The following is a 17,320-nucleotide window of genomic DNA, read 5'->3' on the forward strand; positions in this document are numbered from 1 at the left end:
TTCAATTTGTGACATGACAGTTATGTTTGTTACTGCCACAGACTTCCACTTTAATGCTTCTTCATTAATATGCTTCATACTGTACTCGATATGCGCACGTGTATATCTCGCTAGGTGGAAGTATAAAATCGTGTTCTCGTATCGCTTGTCAAACTTAGTTCGTTAGATGTTTAACGCAGATAGCGGTAACTTTATTGAATGTCATACCATCTACAAGTTAACTACACCTTTTAAGTGTCGATACTTCCATCCCTTCCCCATTTCACGCAAGAAAGACGATGTACACTGTTGCACTAGATCCAATTTACATATGCTCTTTATTCCAGAGAGTTTTTATAACACTCACGAAGGAAATTTTCTCTGGCAAGATGAGCAGAACACAAGCAGCAACTGAACCATACGATATGCGAAGTGAAGAGTCATTAAAATGTTGATGAGTCACAAAAATACTGCTGCTTTAAAGCGCAGGTCTGAAACTCGAACAAGATTCTGTCTATGAGTAAGAACGCAATATGTAGCTCTAAGCATGGAACACTTGCTATGTTTCAATTTGTTGAGTTGTATTGCAGCTAACATTGGCAAAAACGCTATGCCCTTAGGAGGGTGCAGGTTTTTTTTTTTTTTTTTTTTTTTTTTCTTGTAAAGTTCTCACGAGTTTGGCTCTCAAAAGATTAAGGATTCAAATACGTAAAGTGCTTCAAGCGGCATCTGGAACGCTGTAACATGATCGGTTGGGTAAATGAGAAGAGGAAATGCCTGATCAAGGGAGCTACGTTGATGTAGGGGTCAGTAAGTAGGTTACAGGAGGAAGCGCTTGGAGAGGTAGTTGGCGCAGGATTTTCGGGAGGGGAGAACTTTACGTCTCTCTCTCCTCTCTCTCTCTCTCTCTCTCTCTCTCTCTCTCTCTCTCTCTCTGTGTGTGTGTGTGTGTGTGTGTGTGGAGGGAAAGGATTACAGTGTGTGTCCTCACTGGCACCTGACGCTGAGTTGTAGCGGGAGGGGGGTGGGACAGCTACATAGATAGACAGGAGACAGAAAAAAAGAGAGAACCTAACAGAAACAACCCTTCTCGCCTTCGCAGAAGACGACTGTTGTCCTTGTTCTATATGACTGTGCCCTTTGTGAGCACCAATGAAACTACGTCTGTGCGATATAGCGAGTCAGGGGACTTGTAACGTACTTGGTGTTTGTCCTTTGACATCCGCGCGGTCTCCTGCAACCACGACGGACTATTACGAAACTGTTTTGTAAATAAATAACACGAAAAACAAAGACTATCGATATCGTGTCCTAACCTAAGCAGAATCGAAACTTACAGACTATACAAGAAGCAAGCTCCATGTACGACCCTACAACAAACCACACGTAAGTACAGACACAAATAACAGCGAATATTACTGACTGCCGGAAAAAAAATTAACACCGCAAATAGAAAGTGTATATATTTCGTATAGACAGCTAGAAGAACAGTGAGCGAAAATGCGAGTTAGTTTTTGCAATATATGACCCTAATATTTGACTCTCTAGACCTAAAACTTAAGTTAGTTCTCAGTAATAAATAGTAGACCAGAAGTTCTGATATGTATTAACTTTAAGAAATAGCGAATTTTATGACATGATTCACACATAAATATACAAATGAGCTAAATGACAAGGAGAATGTTACATATTTACATATTTAAAACATTTTTTTAATTGATGTACTCGTGTCTATTTTTCGCCATACACAAAAATACGCTATAGACATTGGTAAGCTCCTTCATTTGTAGAGTTCTAAGACGCGGGATGTACAAAATAATGCGCACGACCTCGAAATTCGTTAAGGCACCTTAATCCGGCTGCCCTCGTCCAGTTATTTCGCTCTTAAGCTTCAGCATCCATCGGTAGCGAATGAGGCAATTGTCTTTGTTATGCAAGTGCTATATTCCTAGAAAGAGGTTGCGGATGGTAAAATATAGACCTAAATCGTGTGAAACATACGAGGCGCCCAAGCTGACGAATAGTGTCTTTGTCATTGGGAACTTCGTTGCGGAAGAGATATCAATCGCCTGGACCGATGAGCTCGTTGCAAATATCGAACGGTTCAAATTTAGTATTCCCCTGTTTTTAAGTAGGCCTTCATAGTCATGCCCTTCCGTCGACGTACGAGCGCAATAACCATTCACTTAAGTCACACATAAAACAATCTACGTATATGTATAGATGTACGATAAGAATGTAAACTTTTCACGTCGGCAGTACTATTTCCAGATAAGTATAATACTGAACGTCACTCTTCCACTGTTCCTAAGTTATTTCAATGCTCGACATTGTCTCTGAGATTATATGACAATCATACAGGAAATTTAAGTCATATGAAAGCCGATAACTAAAGGAGGGATTAGTTCAGTTACGTTCATTTAATGATATGGCATCTATTTCATCTGGGAATTTAAAAAAAAAATCGCTGGTACAATCAGGACCAGTGTCAACATTAACTACTGAGACGGAAAACGCCTGAACATGTTTACAGAGTACTGTTGCGAATTGTTTGTTTTGTTCTCGGAATGGGTGACTTGGTTACCTACTGGTACACAGTAATATATGGTATGTCAGTGCTTTGCGTGAAATTGCTGCAGGGGGGAAATGACCAGCGAAGCGAAGTGTGCACCTAAAAGAACAGCACTGCTGTCCGAAATCACATGAGGTACAATATGTCCAGCACGTCTGACGTCTGTTTTTAGTATTCTATGCAGTATCTTATCCAGAATCGGAAAAGTAAGTAAAAAGGAAAAAAAGCTTAGGTGACTGTTCTATGCCGACCAGCTGCACAACTGCTGCTTCATTCTCTACCCTAGAGCTACACTGGGCGTCGCAATCGATAGTATGTGGGTAGCAAATTGCTTTGTTTACACTTAAGGGTGGCTTTATAAATCGAAGAAGATATTTATTTTACGAGTAGCCTATTATTCTTCCTAAAGAGGCAACGTGATATCTGTATCGTTACCCGTGGAAAAATATTTGGTGGTACAGCGAAATCGAATCCGATTGTATATCTGGAAGTCCTTCGGGTTCATCGCTCAGCAGGAATTTCGTGTAGAGGATAATAATACGGGATGTTAAGGATTGCACTTTCATTTCTTTATTTTACAGGAGCGAAATAGTTGCTCCCATTAACCTACGAAATGCAAGACGGAACAGTAGAATCCAAGCTGCAGAAATGAAATTTCTAAGAGGAATTAAGGGCTGTGCAAGATAAGCTAGACTAAGAAACGTAAAAGCAGATAGCTTGGTACATGTGCTAGAAATGAGAAGAGCAAGTCTAATCGACAAAGCTGGCTAGAACATCTGCAAAGAGTGCCAGATTCAAGAGTACCAAAACAAGCCTTAAATTTCAGGCCATTAGGTACAAGATCCGTAGGGAAACCAAGAAAAAGATGGGTGTATACTTAGAAGACGGAAAGGCCATTGGCCTAGACTATGATGAAAAACAGTACAAGAGGGATGCAGCAGTGTTTTAGGTATCATTTTCGTCTTTTTGATCTTTACGTAGACAGCTGTTTGGTGTATTTTGTAGGTTCTAGATGCTTTGTCTTCTATTTTAGTTTGTTAACAGTGTGAAGACGACCAGTGAAGACGACCACTGACTGATCGAAAAAGTAAATAAAAGAGCACTGTGAAATGCATTGGTTACCGTAACGTAAAAAAATAAGAATATATACGTGTAGGAGACGGTACAGTGCTGCCTTCGTTGTCAGGCACACACTCTACCTAGTCAAGGGTTATTACCTGAACATTGGAAAAATATTCGAAATGTAGCGTCTTTGGAAACGAGCTATTTACAGAAGGCACAAAACTACGTCATCATACGTTGTCTCCAGGTACTCGATGGAATAAACGTTTTGACGTTCCTGGAAGGATGACGTGTTTTTCTTAAGGACCAGGAGCTCGACAGTTTCACATTTCGGTGAAATTAACAGCACTCGTTCGTTTCCGCTTCGCCGCTCAGAGCAGTTCCTGAAGTACACGTAATGCCACACGTTCGGGTAGCATCTGCGGTGGCGGCCATTGAGACGTCGCCGCTAGCAGACCCGCGCCGTCAGAGTTGGTCGGCGTCCTAGGACGGACCCCCACGGCCGAGCAACAGGCGAACGACGGCGGCGAGCGCCCCGACGGCTATCAGCGCGGGCGAGTGGGTGACGGCGGCGGCGGCGCCCGGGCAGGTGCTCTTCACCAGACCCATGTACAGCTCGCGGAAGCGTATCATGTTGTTGATGCTGTCGATGTCGTCGCCGGGCATGCGCTGCGCCCGCGACAGCACCAGCGTGTAGGGCGAGCGCTCCGGGTTGCGGTCGCAGAACGTCAGCACCATGTGGTCCTCCACGGCCTTCAGCACCAGCACCACACCGTCGAAGTGCTGGTAGTTCTCCCGCCGCGTCATCGACCCTGCCGAATGGAAACCATCAGGCATTATTACTAGACCGAATTTCCACTCTGGAGCGGATTTGAAGCTTCTTACAGGTTAAAACAATGTGCCGGTCTAGGACTCGAACCTGGGGCCTTTGCCTATCGCTGTCAACTGCTCTAGCGATTGAGCTACCCAGGAAGTTGTGTGACAAATTGGCGGAGGGAAAGCTGTCTGGATCGGTCGCGAGTTGTGCTTGCATAGCTCAGTCGGTAGAGTACTTGCTCGCGAAAGGCAAACATCTCAATTTCGAGTCCGGTCCGACAAACAGTTTTAATCTGCCAGGAAGTTTCGATCAAGATTACTGTCTTCCACAAAGTACTGACGAGGCTAAGAAACTCTGTTGATCCATCGTTGATACGGGCATGCGGCCAGTCAGGCATTATCAAAGAAAAATCACCAAATAGCCGTATGTTTTCAGAAGTTGCTGTTTTACATTGAAGCGCCAAAGAAACTGGTATAGGTATGCGCATTCAAATAGAGAGATGTATTATATAAACAGGCATAATACGTCGCTACTGTCGCCAACGAGTATATAAGACAACAAGTGTCTGGCTCAGTTATCAGATCGGTTACTGCTGCTACAATGGCAGGTTATCAAGATTTAAGTGAGTTTGGACGTGATGTTATAGTAGCACACGAGCGACGGGACACAGCATCTCCGAGGTAGCGATGAAGTGGGGATTTTCCCGTACGACCATTTCACTAGTGACACGTGAATATCGGTAATCCGGCAAAACATAAAATCTTCGACGTCGCTGCAGCCGGGAAAAGATTCTGCAAGGACGGGACAAACGACGACTGAAGAGAATCGTTCAGCGTGACAGAAGTGCAACCCTCACGCAAATTGCTGCAGATTTCAGTGTTGGGTCATCAACTAGGGTCAGCGTGCGAACCATTCGACGAAACACCATCGATATGAGTTTTCGAAGCCGAACGCCCACTCGCGTAGCCGTGACGTCTGCACGACACAAAGCTTTACGCCTCGCCTGGGCCCGTCGAATCGACATTGTACTGTTAATGGCTGGAAACATGTTGCCTGGTCGGACGAGTCTCGTTTCGAATTGTATCGAGCAGATAGATATGTTCGCGTATGGAGACAACCTCACGAATCCATGGACCCTGCATGTCAGCAGCGGACTGTTCAAGCTGGTGGAGGCCCTATAATGGTGTGGGGCATATGCAGTTGGAATGATATGGGACCCCTGATACGTCAAGATACGACTCTGACATGTGACGCGTACGTAAGCATCCTGTCTGATCACCTGCAGGCATTCATGTCCATTGTGCATTCCGACGGACTTGGGAAATTCCAGCAGGACAATGCGACACCTCACACGTTCAGAATTACTACAGAGTGGCTCCAGGAACACTCTTCTGACTTTAAACACTTCCACTGGCCACAAAACTCTCCAGAAATGAACATTATTGAACATTTCTGGGGTGCTTTGCAACGTACTGTTCGGAAGAGATCTTCACCCCTCGTACTCTTACGGATTTATGGATAGCCTTGCAGGATTCATGGATCAATTCCCTCCACCACTACTTCAGACATTACCCGGGTCCATGCCACGCCGTGTTGCTGCACCTGTGTGCTCACGGAGGCCCTATACCGTATTAGGCAGGTGCACCAGTTTCTTTGGCTCGTCAGTTTATTTAAACGACCAATTACGGCATCTCATTGATGCCATCTTCAGGCCCTTAAGCACTTCATGTACACAGAATCCGATTGACCTATGCATGCATAACCGGGGCCATAAATACATGGATTCTCTGAGTTTTTGTGGAGTGTATACTTTGAAGATTTGAAATGTTGTCAAGTCTTTGAAGTACAAACTTCACAAAAACTCATGGAATCCAGATATTGATGGCTCCGTTTATGCATACATCGATGTAGCCGATTCTCAATACGTGAAGTGCATGGGAGCCTGAAGATGGCATTAACGATATGCTGAAACTGGCAGTGTAAATAAAATAACAACTTCTGAAAACATACGGCTCTCTGGTCATATTTCTTTGGTAAATGCTAAGAAACTGTCAACTAAAGCCTAGGTACCACAAGGTATCTCCGCGTACATTTGACTGGCTCGAGAAATATTTGATTAATAGAACGCATGACTCTGTATTGGAGGACGTATGTTCCACAAAAACGAAAGTAACACTGGGCGTGCCCAAATAAATTCTAATATTAATATCTTTATTTATATGCTGACATCGAATTTTGACCTGCTGCATTTTTATCTGATGGCGCATGTACGAGGGCTGTTAGAAAAGTAAGGACCGATTGCGTGCGAAATGGAAACCTTAGTGAAAATTCGATGAAGCTTCGAACAGATGTATTGGGCATTGTCTCTAGTAAGCCCGTCGATCGCATCACGTCGCTCTTTTCAGTTCTGAGCACACAGTGAGCACGTAAAGATGCTTAGAACAACAGTGTCTTCCGCCATGTAAAAGCGCTCGGGGCAGCACTCCGCAGGGACAACGAAGATGCTCGTGCAGCGTTTTTGATGAGAAGTGTTTGATTACCCACCATAAAGCCCGTAATTGGCTCCCCCTGAGTTTCATCTTTGCTCACACGAACCGCTGGCTGTGAAGACAACATTTTGTCACAGCAACGAGCTGTAGAGCAGCGTAGATTGGTGGAAACCACAAGCGGCTGCTAAGTATGACGAGGATATTGGAAAGTTGGTACAACGCTACGACAAACGTCTAAATCGGAGCGGTACTACTTACGGAAGTACCTGGGAGGTGTAGCTAACTGTTGCAAATCAAAATTTTTTTTTACTTTCAAAGTGATTTCCATTTCGCCACTGATCGGACCTTACTTGTTCCCTCTACAAGATAAGAACAACAATCGAACCATGTTATGTTGCTGTCCTAGTAAATTAAAATTTCGTTTGTTATGGTAATATATCATTGTGTTAGTATGTTATAAGTAGTGCTGCGCTCTATCAAAACTACAGTGCAGTAGTTTTAGTACAGTACGTAAATGACGTAGTGAATGGTAGGATTACCTGCAGTATTGGAAGCATTGGAAAGGAAGAATCATAAATGAATGTGTGAGAGAGGAACTTCTAGTCGACGTCTTTTACTTATCTATTTATTTATTTACTTGGTACGTAATTACAACAGCCATCTTTCAACGTTTGTCTATTATGCATTTTATTTCCTTGCAGAATATAAACTGCTTTAAAAAGTAATAAAAATTAGTTGATTACATAACTTCAGCGCTTTAATGTAACAAAAGCAATTAATTTTGGTGCAACCAGAGTATACATGCACAAACGTAAAAAAATCTATATAACTTGTAAGTAGGTTGTTTAGGTTTTTATGTTGGTAATGCCACGTAGCGCTCCGTATGAAAATCACTGACTGTGCTGTGTGCAGTCTGTGGCTGGTTTGCATTGTCGGAATTTTTGCTATTGTTGTGTTGGGCAGTTGGCTGTTAACAGCGTGTAGCGTTGCACAGTTGGAGGTGAGCTGCCAGCAGTGGTGGATGTGGGGAGAGAGATGGCAGAATTTTGAGAGCGGACGATCTGGACGTGTGTCCATCAGAGAGAGTAAATTTGTAAGACTGGATGTCATGAACTGAGATATATATATATATATATATATATATATATATATATATATATATATATATATATCAGTTCATGGCATCCAGTCTTACAAATATATATATATATTGTGGTGTCACCGCCAGACACCACACTTGCTAGGTGGTAGCCTTTAAATCGGCCGCGGTCCGGTAGTATATGTCGGAACCGTAATGTCGCCACTGTCAGTGATTGCAGACCGAGCGCCACCACACGGCAGGTCTAGTGAGACGTCCTAGCACTCGCCCCAGTTGTACAGTCGACGTTGCTAGGAATGGTTCACTGACAATTACGCTCTCATTTGCCGAGACGATAATTAGCATAGCCTTCAGCTACGTCATTTGCTATGACCTAGCAAGGCGCCATTACCAGTTAATATTGAGATTGTAAAACATGTACCGTCAAGAGCGATGTACACCAATTATGGATTAAAGTTAAGTATTCCAGCAGCAACGTACCTTATTGGCTATATTAATTACATTGTCCTGTTCCAGTCCTCACGCCAGTTTGCATGAGCTTAAACGCGTGCATTTCGGCCTCCTCTAGCTACACGGTGTTGGCTCTTCCGCCAACACATCACATGGCGCCGAGGATTCTGCGTTCCTAACTATATTACCGTAATTTACTTGTGTCATGGCTTCGCCACAATCTCCAGATGTACTGTCCCAATTTTATCGCTTGCAGAATCAGCAGACGCAGGCCGTATTGGATGCCCCTGGACAGCTCGTTCAGGGTCAACGTGCAATGCAAAACGATGCGGCGGCCGCCGCTTCACCGCTCTCGCAGCCACAACACGCTGTTGCACCACCTTTTCGTCCTTTTGATGCGGCACTGGAAAGCTGGACGGAGTGGTCACGCCAAGCTATTTGCTTTTTCTGTAATAAAAAAGGCAATGTTCAAAGTGTTTGCCAGAAAAAGCTCAGAACGGACACTCGCAACCATTCCAGGCCCTTTGCTTCGCGCTGGAATCGGAATCGAACCAAGAATACTCAGGCTCGTGAACCTTCGCCCATGGACATTCATGTAGTTAATTCCACTCCGCCCAGCGCCACTCTCTCTAACGGTGACTGTGTTCGTCCCACAAATAGTGTGCGTCGACATCGACGGAAATCCCGTCAAGTCGCAAGTGCTTCTGTACCAGTGTCTGTTCACGTTGCACGAGACAGTCGCTCTTGTCGTCAGCAGGACAATAAACTTTTTGTAGACTTGGACATTAATGGCAACGTGAACCCCTTCCAGCTCGATACCGGAGCTGCAGTTTCCTTGATCTATACAGACACGTACAAACAACTGGACACACCTCCGTTGCGAATGTTAAGTTAAATAATTATTCGGGACAAGCTATCCCAGGGTTAGGACAGTGCAGCCTTCTTGCAGCATACAAGGGACAAACAAAACTTGTGTCATTTTACGTTCTTCGTTCTTCTTATGCTGTGAACTTGTTTGGTTTAGATTTATTTCAGTTGTTTAACTTGTCTATAGTCAATCAGGTCCTATCAGTGAACCAGACTGTGCCTTCAGTCAGTGTTTCTCGTCTATGTGAAGAATTTGCAGACATTTTCGCACCGGGCCTTGGTTGCGCTAAGAACTATAAAGCACATTTGGAACTGAAAGTAAACACGCAACCGCAATTTTTCAGAGCGCGCAATGTTCCCCACGCATTGCGTGATAAGGTCGCAAAAACGTCACACGATTTGGAATCACAAGGTGTAATTGGACGTGTGCAGGCTTCTCTCTGGGCATCACCCTTAGTAATTTTGCCAAAACCTTCCGGAAAATTGAGACTTTGTGAGGACTTCAAGGCAACGGTGAATCCACAATTAGTGATTGCAACTTATCCTTTACCCCGCCTGGATGATCTTTTTGATAAACTGTGCCCGGGTAAATATTTTTCGAAATTGGACCTAGCAGATGCGTACTTGCAAATACCGGTGGACGAAGAATCCCAGCGCGTATTGGTGGTTAACACGCATCTTGGTTCGTACCGATTCAAACGACTGCCATTCGGGTGTGCATCCACCCCTGCATTGTTTCAGCAATATCTGCAAACTGTTTGTGCCTCGGTCCTTACTGCAGCAAACTATCTGTACGATATTGTGGTCTCCGGAAAGACGGAAGAAGAACATTTAGCCCATCTCAGAACATTATTTCAGGTCTTGCGACGTTTGTCTTCGCTTGCGGAAGGACAAATGTGTGTTTTTTGCTCGGGATTTACCCTACCTGGGCCATGTACTCAATGCCCAAGGCATACATCCGAGTCCAGAGCACCTCCGTGCCATACAGGACTTGCCTTCGCCACAGAATTTGAAGCAGCTACGGAGTGTCCTGGAAAAATCACTTACTACCATAAATATGTGCGCCACGCCTCTTCCATTTCAGCTCCGCTTCATCGCATACGTCGTAAGGGTGTTCCGTTCGTCTGGACGACGGAATGCGGACACGCCTTTCGCCAGTTGAAATCGGCGTTGCTTTGCAATACTTGCCTTACGCCATTCGATCCCCAGAAACCCCTTTTGTTGATGGTGGATGCCTAAGATTTCGGGATCGGTGCTGTGCTTGCGCACAAAGATGGATCGCATGATCGCCCTATTGCCTTTGCGTCCAAATTGCTCTCGTCTGCGCAAAGAAATTATTCACAGATAGAGAAAGAAGCTTTGGCTCTCGTATTTGGTGTTACTAAGTTTCATGATTTCTTGTATGGTCGTCACTTTACCATCATCACAGACCACAAACCTTTGACATCGCTTTTTCATCCGAACAAGCCTGTACCTCCACGTACAGCGCAGAAATTCATTCGCTGGTCTATTTTCCTCTCGCAGTACCGCTACGATATCTTGTATCGGTCCACTGCTAAGCACGGAAACGCCGATGCGTTGTCCCGTTTGCCTGTTGCTGAGGATAGAGCATTCGACTCTTCCGAACTTGCTTGCATGTTCATTGATGCGGAAACCGATGACGTGGTCGAATCGTTTCCGATTGATTTTCGTCGTGTGGCTACAGCCACAGCTGCCGACCCTGTCCTTGCTACCGTTCTGCGTTTTGTTGCTACGCAATGGCCCTTGTAAGTCACGGATCGAGGATCCGTTGGTTCGCCGATTTTTTGCTCACAAGGAGAGACTTTTTGTTCGACGTGGTGTTTTGCTGTTGCGTTCTGATAATGATCAGTCCCGGGTCGTGGTCTCACGTTCGTTACAGTCCTCTGTCTTACGGCTTCTCCACCAAGGACATTAGGGTATAGTGCGAACGAAACAACTTGCTCGTCAGCACTGTACTTGGTTCGGAATCGATGCTGCGATTACGAATATGTGCTCTTCTTGCATGGCGTGTGCCGAACAACAATCCGCACCGCCGCGGAAAGTCTTTGCATGGCCAAAAGCCACTTCCCCTTGGCAACGCTTACACATCGATTTTGCTGGTCCATTCTGGAATGCTCGATGGTTGGTTGTGGTAGATTCATTCAGTAATTTTCCTTTTGTTGTCAGGATGTCTTCCACGACGTCATCTGCCACCATTCAAGCGTTATCCGCTATCTTTTGTATTGAAGGTCTTCCACAGACTATTGTTTCCGACAATGGCCCACAATTCATGTCCGCAGAATTTCAGTCATTCTGCAAGGCCAATGGTATTCAACATCTGACATCCGCACCGTTTTCGCCTCAGTCAAACGGTGCCGCTGTACGATTGGTCCGGACTTTCAAGTCACAGATGTTGAAGTTGAAAGAGTCGCATTCTCGGGAGGACGCGTTATTGCTCTTCTTGTCCTCGTATCGCTCTCAGCCCCGAGATGGTCACTCGCCGGCTGAGTTGCTCCACGGTCGTCCTCATCGAACCTTGATGTCTTTGCTGCGTCCGCCGCATCAGGTTCCTGTGCAGCGGCAGACGCCTGCTTTTGTTCCAGGCGACGTTGTATACTATCGCAACTATCGAGGTTCACGGCGTTGGCTCGCAGGGCGCATTCTTCGCTGCCTCGGCCGCGCTATGTATCTGGTTTTGGGGGCCTCTGGTGAGATGCGTCGGCGTCTCAATCAGCTATGCCTCTGTCGTCGCACGGGTGCTGCCGCTCCCCGTCTGCTTCAGCGACGGTGCCGTCCGGTCAGCGCCCTGGGGACCCATCTACTGGCTCGCCTCATCCCCAGGTGTTACCGACGCTGCCTTCCATTTTGCCCCATGACGACGCGCCGCCGCCGCCGCCGCCTCCTGTTCTCCCGCCGGCGACGCCCGAAGTGGACGCTCCGCTGCAGCCGCCAAGCGCCTCCCTGGGTCCCGCGCCGCCGATCGCTTCCCGTGACCAGCTGTCCTCCGACATGGAACTCTTGCCCGCCCCGGACCAGATGTCGTCTTCTCCCGTCGGGTGCCCCGTTCTGATGGAGGTCGACCCTTCGGCCCCTCCTGTCTCTCTCCGGGCGCATACATCGCATGTTGGCGTGCACCCTGGACTAGGTTTTCAGGCGTTTCCTATCTCCCTTCGGGCCGAATGGCAGGGTGCGGGTGGCACAGCCTCGCCTGTTGTTAGGCTCCCCACCTCGTCGCATACGTCAACATGGGGTCCTCCCCACGGCGGGCGGAAGCCTTATAACACAACCGTACGCCGATTTGCGGGGGAGGAATGTGGTGTCACCGCCAGACACCACACTTGCTAGGTGGTAGCCTTTAAATCGGCCGCGGTCCGGTAGTATACGTCGGACCCGTGTGTCACCACTGTCAGTGATTGCAGACCGAGCGCCACCACACGGCAGGTCTATTGAGACGTCCTAGCACTCGCCCCAATTGTACAGCCGAAGTTGCTGGGAATGGTTCACTGGCAATTACGCTCTCATTTGCCGAGACGATAGTTAGCATAGCCTTCAGCTACGTCATTTGCTACGACCTAGCAAGGCGCCATTACCAGTTAATATTGAGATTGTAAAACATGTACCGTCAAGAGCGATGTACACCAATTATGGATTAAAGTTAAGTATTCCAGCAGCAACGTACCTTATTGGCTATATTGATTACATTGTCCTGTTCCAGACCTCACGCCAGGTTGCGTGAGCTTAAACGCGTGCATTTCGGCCTCCTCTAACTACACGATGTTGGCTCTTCTGCCAACACATCATATATATATATATATATATATATATATATATATATATATATATATATATATATATATAAAATGACTTTTGAACACTATTAAGGTAAATACATTGTTTGTTCTCTATCAAAATCTTTCATTTGCTAACTATGCCTATCAGTAGTTAGTGCCTTCAGTAGTTTGAATCTTTTATTTAGCTGGCATTAGTGGCGCTCGCTGTATTGTAGTAGTTCGAGTAACGAAGATTTTTGTGCGGTGAGTGATTCATGAAAGGTATAGGTTATTGTTAGTCAGGGCCATTCTTTTGTAGGGATTATTGAAAGTCAGATTGCGTTGCGCTAAAAATATTGTGTGTCAGTTTAGTGTTGATCAGAATAAGTAAAGATTGAAATGTCTGAGTACGTTCAATTCTGCTCAGCTGTTTGAACATCAAATAACGTCTACATCTACATCTACATCCATACTCCGCAAGCCACCTGACGGTGTGTGGCGGAGGGTACCCTGAGTACCTCTATCGGTTCTCCCATCTATTCCAGTCTCGTATTGTTCGTGGAAAAAAGGATTGTCGGTATGCTTCTGTGTGGGCTCTAATCTCTCTGATTTTATCCTCATGGTCTCTTCGCGAGATATACGTAGGAGGGAGCAATATACTGCTTGACTCTTCGGTGAAGGTATGTTCTCGAAACTTTAACAAAAGCCCGTACCGAGCTACTGAGCGTCTCTCCTACAGAGTCTTCCACTGGAATTTATCTATCATCTCCGTAACGCTTTCGCGATTACTAAATGATTCTGTAACGAAGCGCGCTGCTCTCCGTTGGATCTTCTCTGTCTCTTCTATTAACCCTATCTGGTACGGATTCCACACTGCTGAGCAGTATTCTAGCAGTGTGCGAACAAGCGTACTGTAACCTACTTCCTTTGTTTTCGGATTGCATTTCCTTAGGATTCTTCCAATGAATCTCAGTCTGGCATCTGCTTTACCGACGATTAACTTTATATGATCATTCCATTTTAAATCACTCCTAATGCGTAATCCCAGATAATTTATGGAATTAACTGCTTCCAGTTTGTGACCTGCTATTTTGTAGCGAAATGATAAGGGAATTATCTTTCTATGTATTCGCAGCACATTAGACTTGTCTACATTGAGCTTCAATTGCCATTCCCCGCACCATGCGTCAATTCGCTGCAGATCCTCCTGCAATTCAGTACAATTTTCCATTGTTACAACATCTCGATACACCACAGCATCATCTGCTGCGGCACACCTGAAATCACTCTTACTTCGAAGACTTCTCTCCATTGAGGATGACATGCTGCGTTCTGTTATCTAGGAACTCCTCAATCCAATCACACAATTGGTCTGATAGTCCATATGCTCTTACTTTGTTCATTAAAAGACTGTGGGGAACTGTATCGAACGCCTTGCGGAAGTCAAGAAACACGGCATCTACCTGTGAACTCGTGTCTATGGCCGTCTGAGTCTCGTGAACGAATAGCGCGAGCTGGGTTTCACATGATCGTCTTTTTCGAAACCCATGCTGATTCCTACAGAGTAGATTTCTAGTCCCCAGAAAAGTCATTATACTCGAACATAATACGTGTTCCAAAATTCTACAACTGATCGACGTTAGAGATATATGTCTATAGTTCTGCACATCTGTTCGACGTCCCTTCTTGAAAACGGGGATGACCTGCGCCCTTTTCCAATCCTTTGGAACGCTACGCTCTTCTAGAGACCTACGGTACACCTCTGCAAGAAGGGGGGCAAGTTCCTTCGCGTACTCTGTGCAAAATCGAACTGGTATCCCATCAGGTCCAGCGGCCTTTCCTCTTTTGAGCGATTTTAATTGTTTCTCTATCCCTCTGTCGTCTATTTCGATATCTACCATTTTGTCATATGTGCGACAATCTAGAGAAGGAACTACAGTGCAGTCTTCCTCTGCGAAACAGCTTTGGAAAAAGACATTTAGTATTTCGGCCTTTAGTCTGTCATCCTCTGTTTCAGTACCATTTTGGTCACAGAGTGCCTGGACATTTCGTTTTGATCCACCTACCGCTTTTATATACGACCAAAATTTCTTAGGATTTTCTGCCAAGTCAGTACATAGAACCTTACTTTCGAATTCACAGAACGCCTCTCGCATAGCCCTCCTCACACTACATTTCGGCCGGCCAGTGTGGCCACGCGGTTAAAGGCGCTTCAGTCTGGAACCGCGCGACCGCTACGGTCGCAGGTTCGAATCCTGCCTCGGGCATGGATGTGTGTGATGTCCTTAGGTTAGTTAGGTTTAAGTAGTTCTAAGTTCTAGGGGACTCATGACCTCAGATGTTAAGTCCCATAGTGCTCAGATCCAGCCAACTACATTTCGCTTCGCGTAATTTTTGTTTGTCTGCAAGGCTCTGGCTATGTTTATGTTTGCTGTGAAGATCCCTTTGCTTCCGCAGCAGTTTTCTAACTCGGTTGTTGTACCACGGTGGCTCTTTTCCATCTCTTACGATCTTACTTGGCACATACTCATCTAACGCATATTGTACGATGGTTTTGAACTTTGTCCACTGATCCTCAACACTATCTGTACTTGAGACAAAACTTTTGTGTTGAGCCGTCAGGTAAGAGGTATATCAGCGCAGTAATTCATTAATTTTTCTAAGCGGATGTTTCAAACTAGTGTTGCTACTTTGCGCTCAATAGAATGTTCTTCATCATGATCGAAGGCAAGAATCTCCTGTTATTATTGATATGTGAGAAAGTTGTTTATGAATAAGAGTAGATAGATGTTTTGCAGAAGGTCGAAGATGTATTGAAACAATGTTTGTAAAAATTTTGCTTTGCAGTTTTTTTAAATTCTGCCTTATTTTTATGAGGAAATCGCATAACTTTGTATTTTCCTATTTTTACTACAACATCCCTCCGTTTCACTTTACAAGTCAATAGTTTTCGAATAAAACCTGAACTAAGCATTGACATTCCGAAGACTCCCGACACGTTGACGCTAATAGTAATAGGACTCCTCCTCCAGGTCACGCCATACTCGCCGGCGATGGTCATCCAGGGTAGTGCAGTGCCACGGTTCAGCGCTGAATACAACGCGACGCCGTGCATCAGCAGTCCATGCGTCCAGGACACGGCACCACGGCCATTAGTATTGTGGTGTTAGCGGGAACCTAGGCATGGGGCTGTAGTTGCCCAGTCAGGCGGCAACGATGCAGGGTGACATATGATCAACAGACATCGCACACAAGGTTTCTTGCCTGTTCCGACTCGCTTAGTGACCTACAAGCACTTCACCAAATGTACTCATCCGTGACTCCTTACAGCGGCTCCAACCCCATGGCAAGGAGGTGATCTTTTGCTGGGTACCTGGCCATATCGCGATACAAGGAAATGACATGGCCGACAAAGCAGCCAAGAAAGCTTGTCGGCATGGCGTTTGTTCCATCCCGTTGCATGCCATCATCTCATTTTCCGACAGACGCATCATGCGTCACTGGGAGACTGAATGGTTGCAGGTGACAGAAAAAATTTGCGGTCCCTCAAATCGACGACACAGGCAAGATGGACTTCACTTCAGCCTCACCGCTGGAAGGAGGTTCTGCTTAACAGTCTCTGCTTACCGGACATAGTCCTTTGACACGTGGCATCCTCCTCCGGCCGGAGGATCCACCACTCTGTGAGGTTTGTGGCGTGCCAGTTTCAGTTCCGCATTTTGTGTCAACGTGTGTCCTATATACCGATGTTAGGGCAGTTCTAAGTCTCGATGGAGATCTGCCCACCAACCTCGCCAATACTGATTCCAGTGCTACAAGAGTGGTGAAATTTTAAAAATTGTCAGACCTCATCCATAAACTGATGGGGAAGGCGGGAAGACTTTAATGCATTATCAACTGCTCCGCATGTGGGGACAGCCTTCGTCCCCACCCATGAGATTGGCATGCTGACTTTTCATCTGGGTGCTCGTGAACATGATGTCGAGCGCCCTCCATCTCAAATCATGATCATCGTCATGATGACACTGACTGTTGCAGGGAATCCATTCTTGTTCTCAGACGGCAGGCGCAGACGTGAAATGGTTACGACGTGTTTGGTACACAACACGGCCATGTGTGAGTCGTCCAGCACCTTGACGACGGGCATGCCTGTCATTCCCATGCAGTCTAACATCGGACATCCGAATGCTCCACAAATCTGGATACTGAACGATT

The 17,320-nt window shown here is 45.7% G+C and overlaps 1 protein-coding gene across 1 annotated transcript in view; it reads right to left on the reverse strand.

The window, feature by feature from the left end:
* Positions 1-4,096: 4,096 nt before the first annotated feature.
* LOC124594461 overlaps positions 4,097-17,320 on the reverse strand; it is a 143,923-nt gene continuing 130,699 nt past the window's right edge. Inside the window, exon 4 of the mRNA XM_047132837.1 lies at positions 4,097-4,425. Within this exon, the coding sequence (XP_046988793.1) occupies positions 4,097-4,425 (329 nt within the window). The remainder of the gene's footprint in view (positions 4,426-17,320) is intronic.

Source organism: Schistocerca americana, chromosome 2 (assembly GCF_021461395.2).
Source record: "Schistocerca americana isolate TAMUIC-IGC-003095 chromosome 2, iqSchAmer2.1, whole genome shotgun sequence".
Classification (NCBI taxonomy): Eukaryota; Metazoa; Arthropoda; class Insecta; order Orthoptera; family Acrididae; genus Schistocerca; species Schistocerca americana.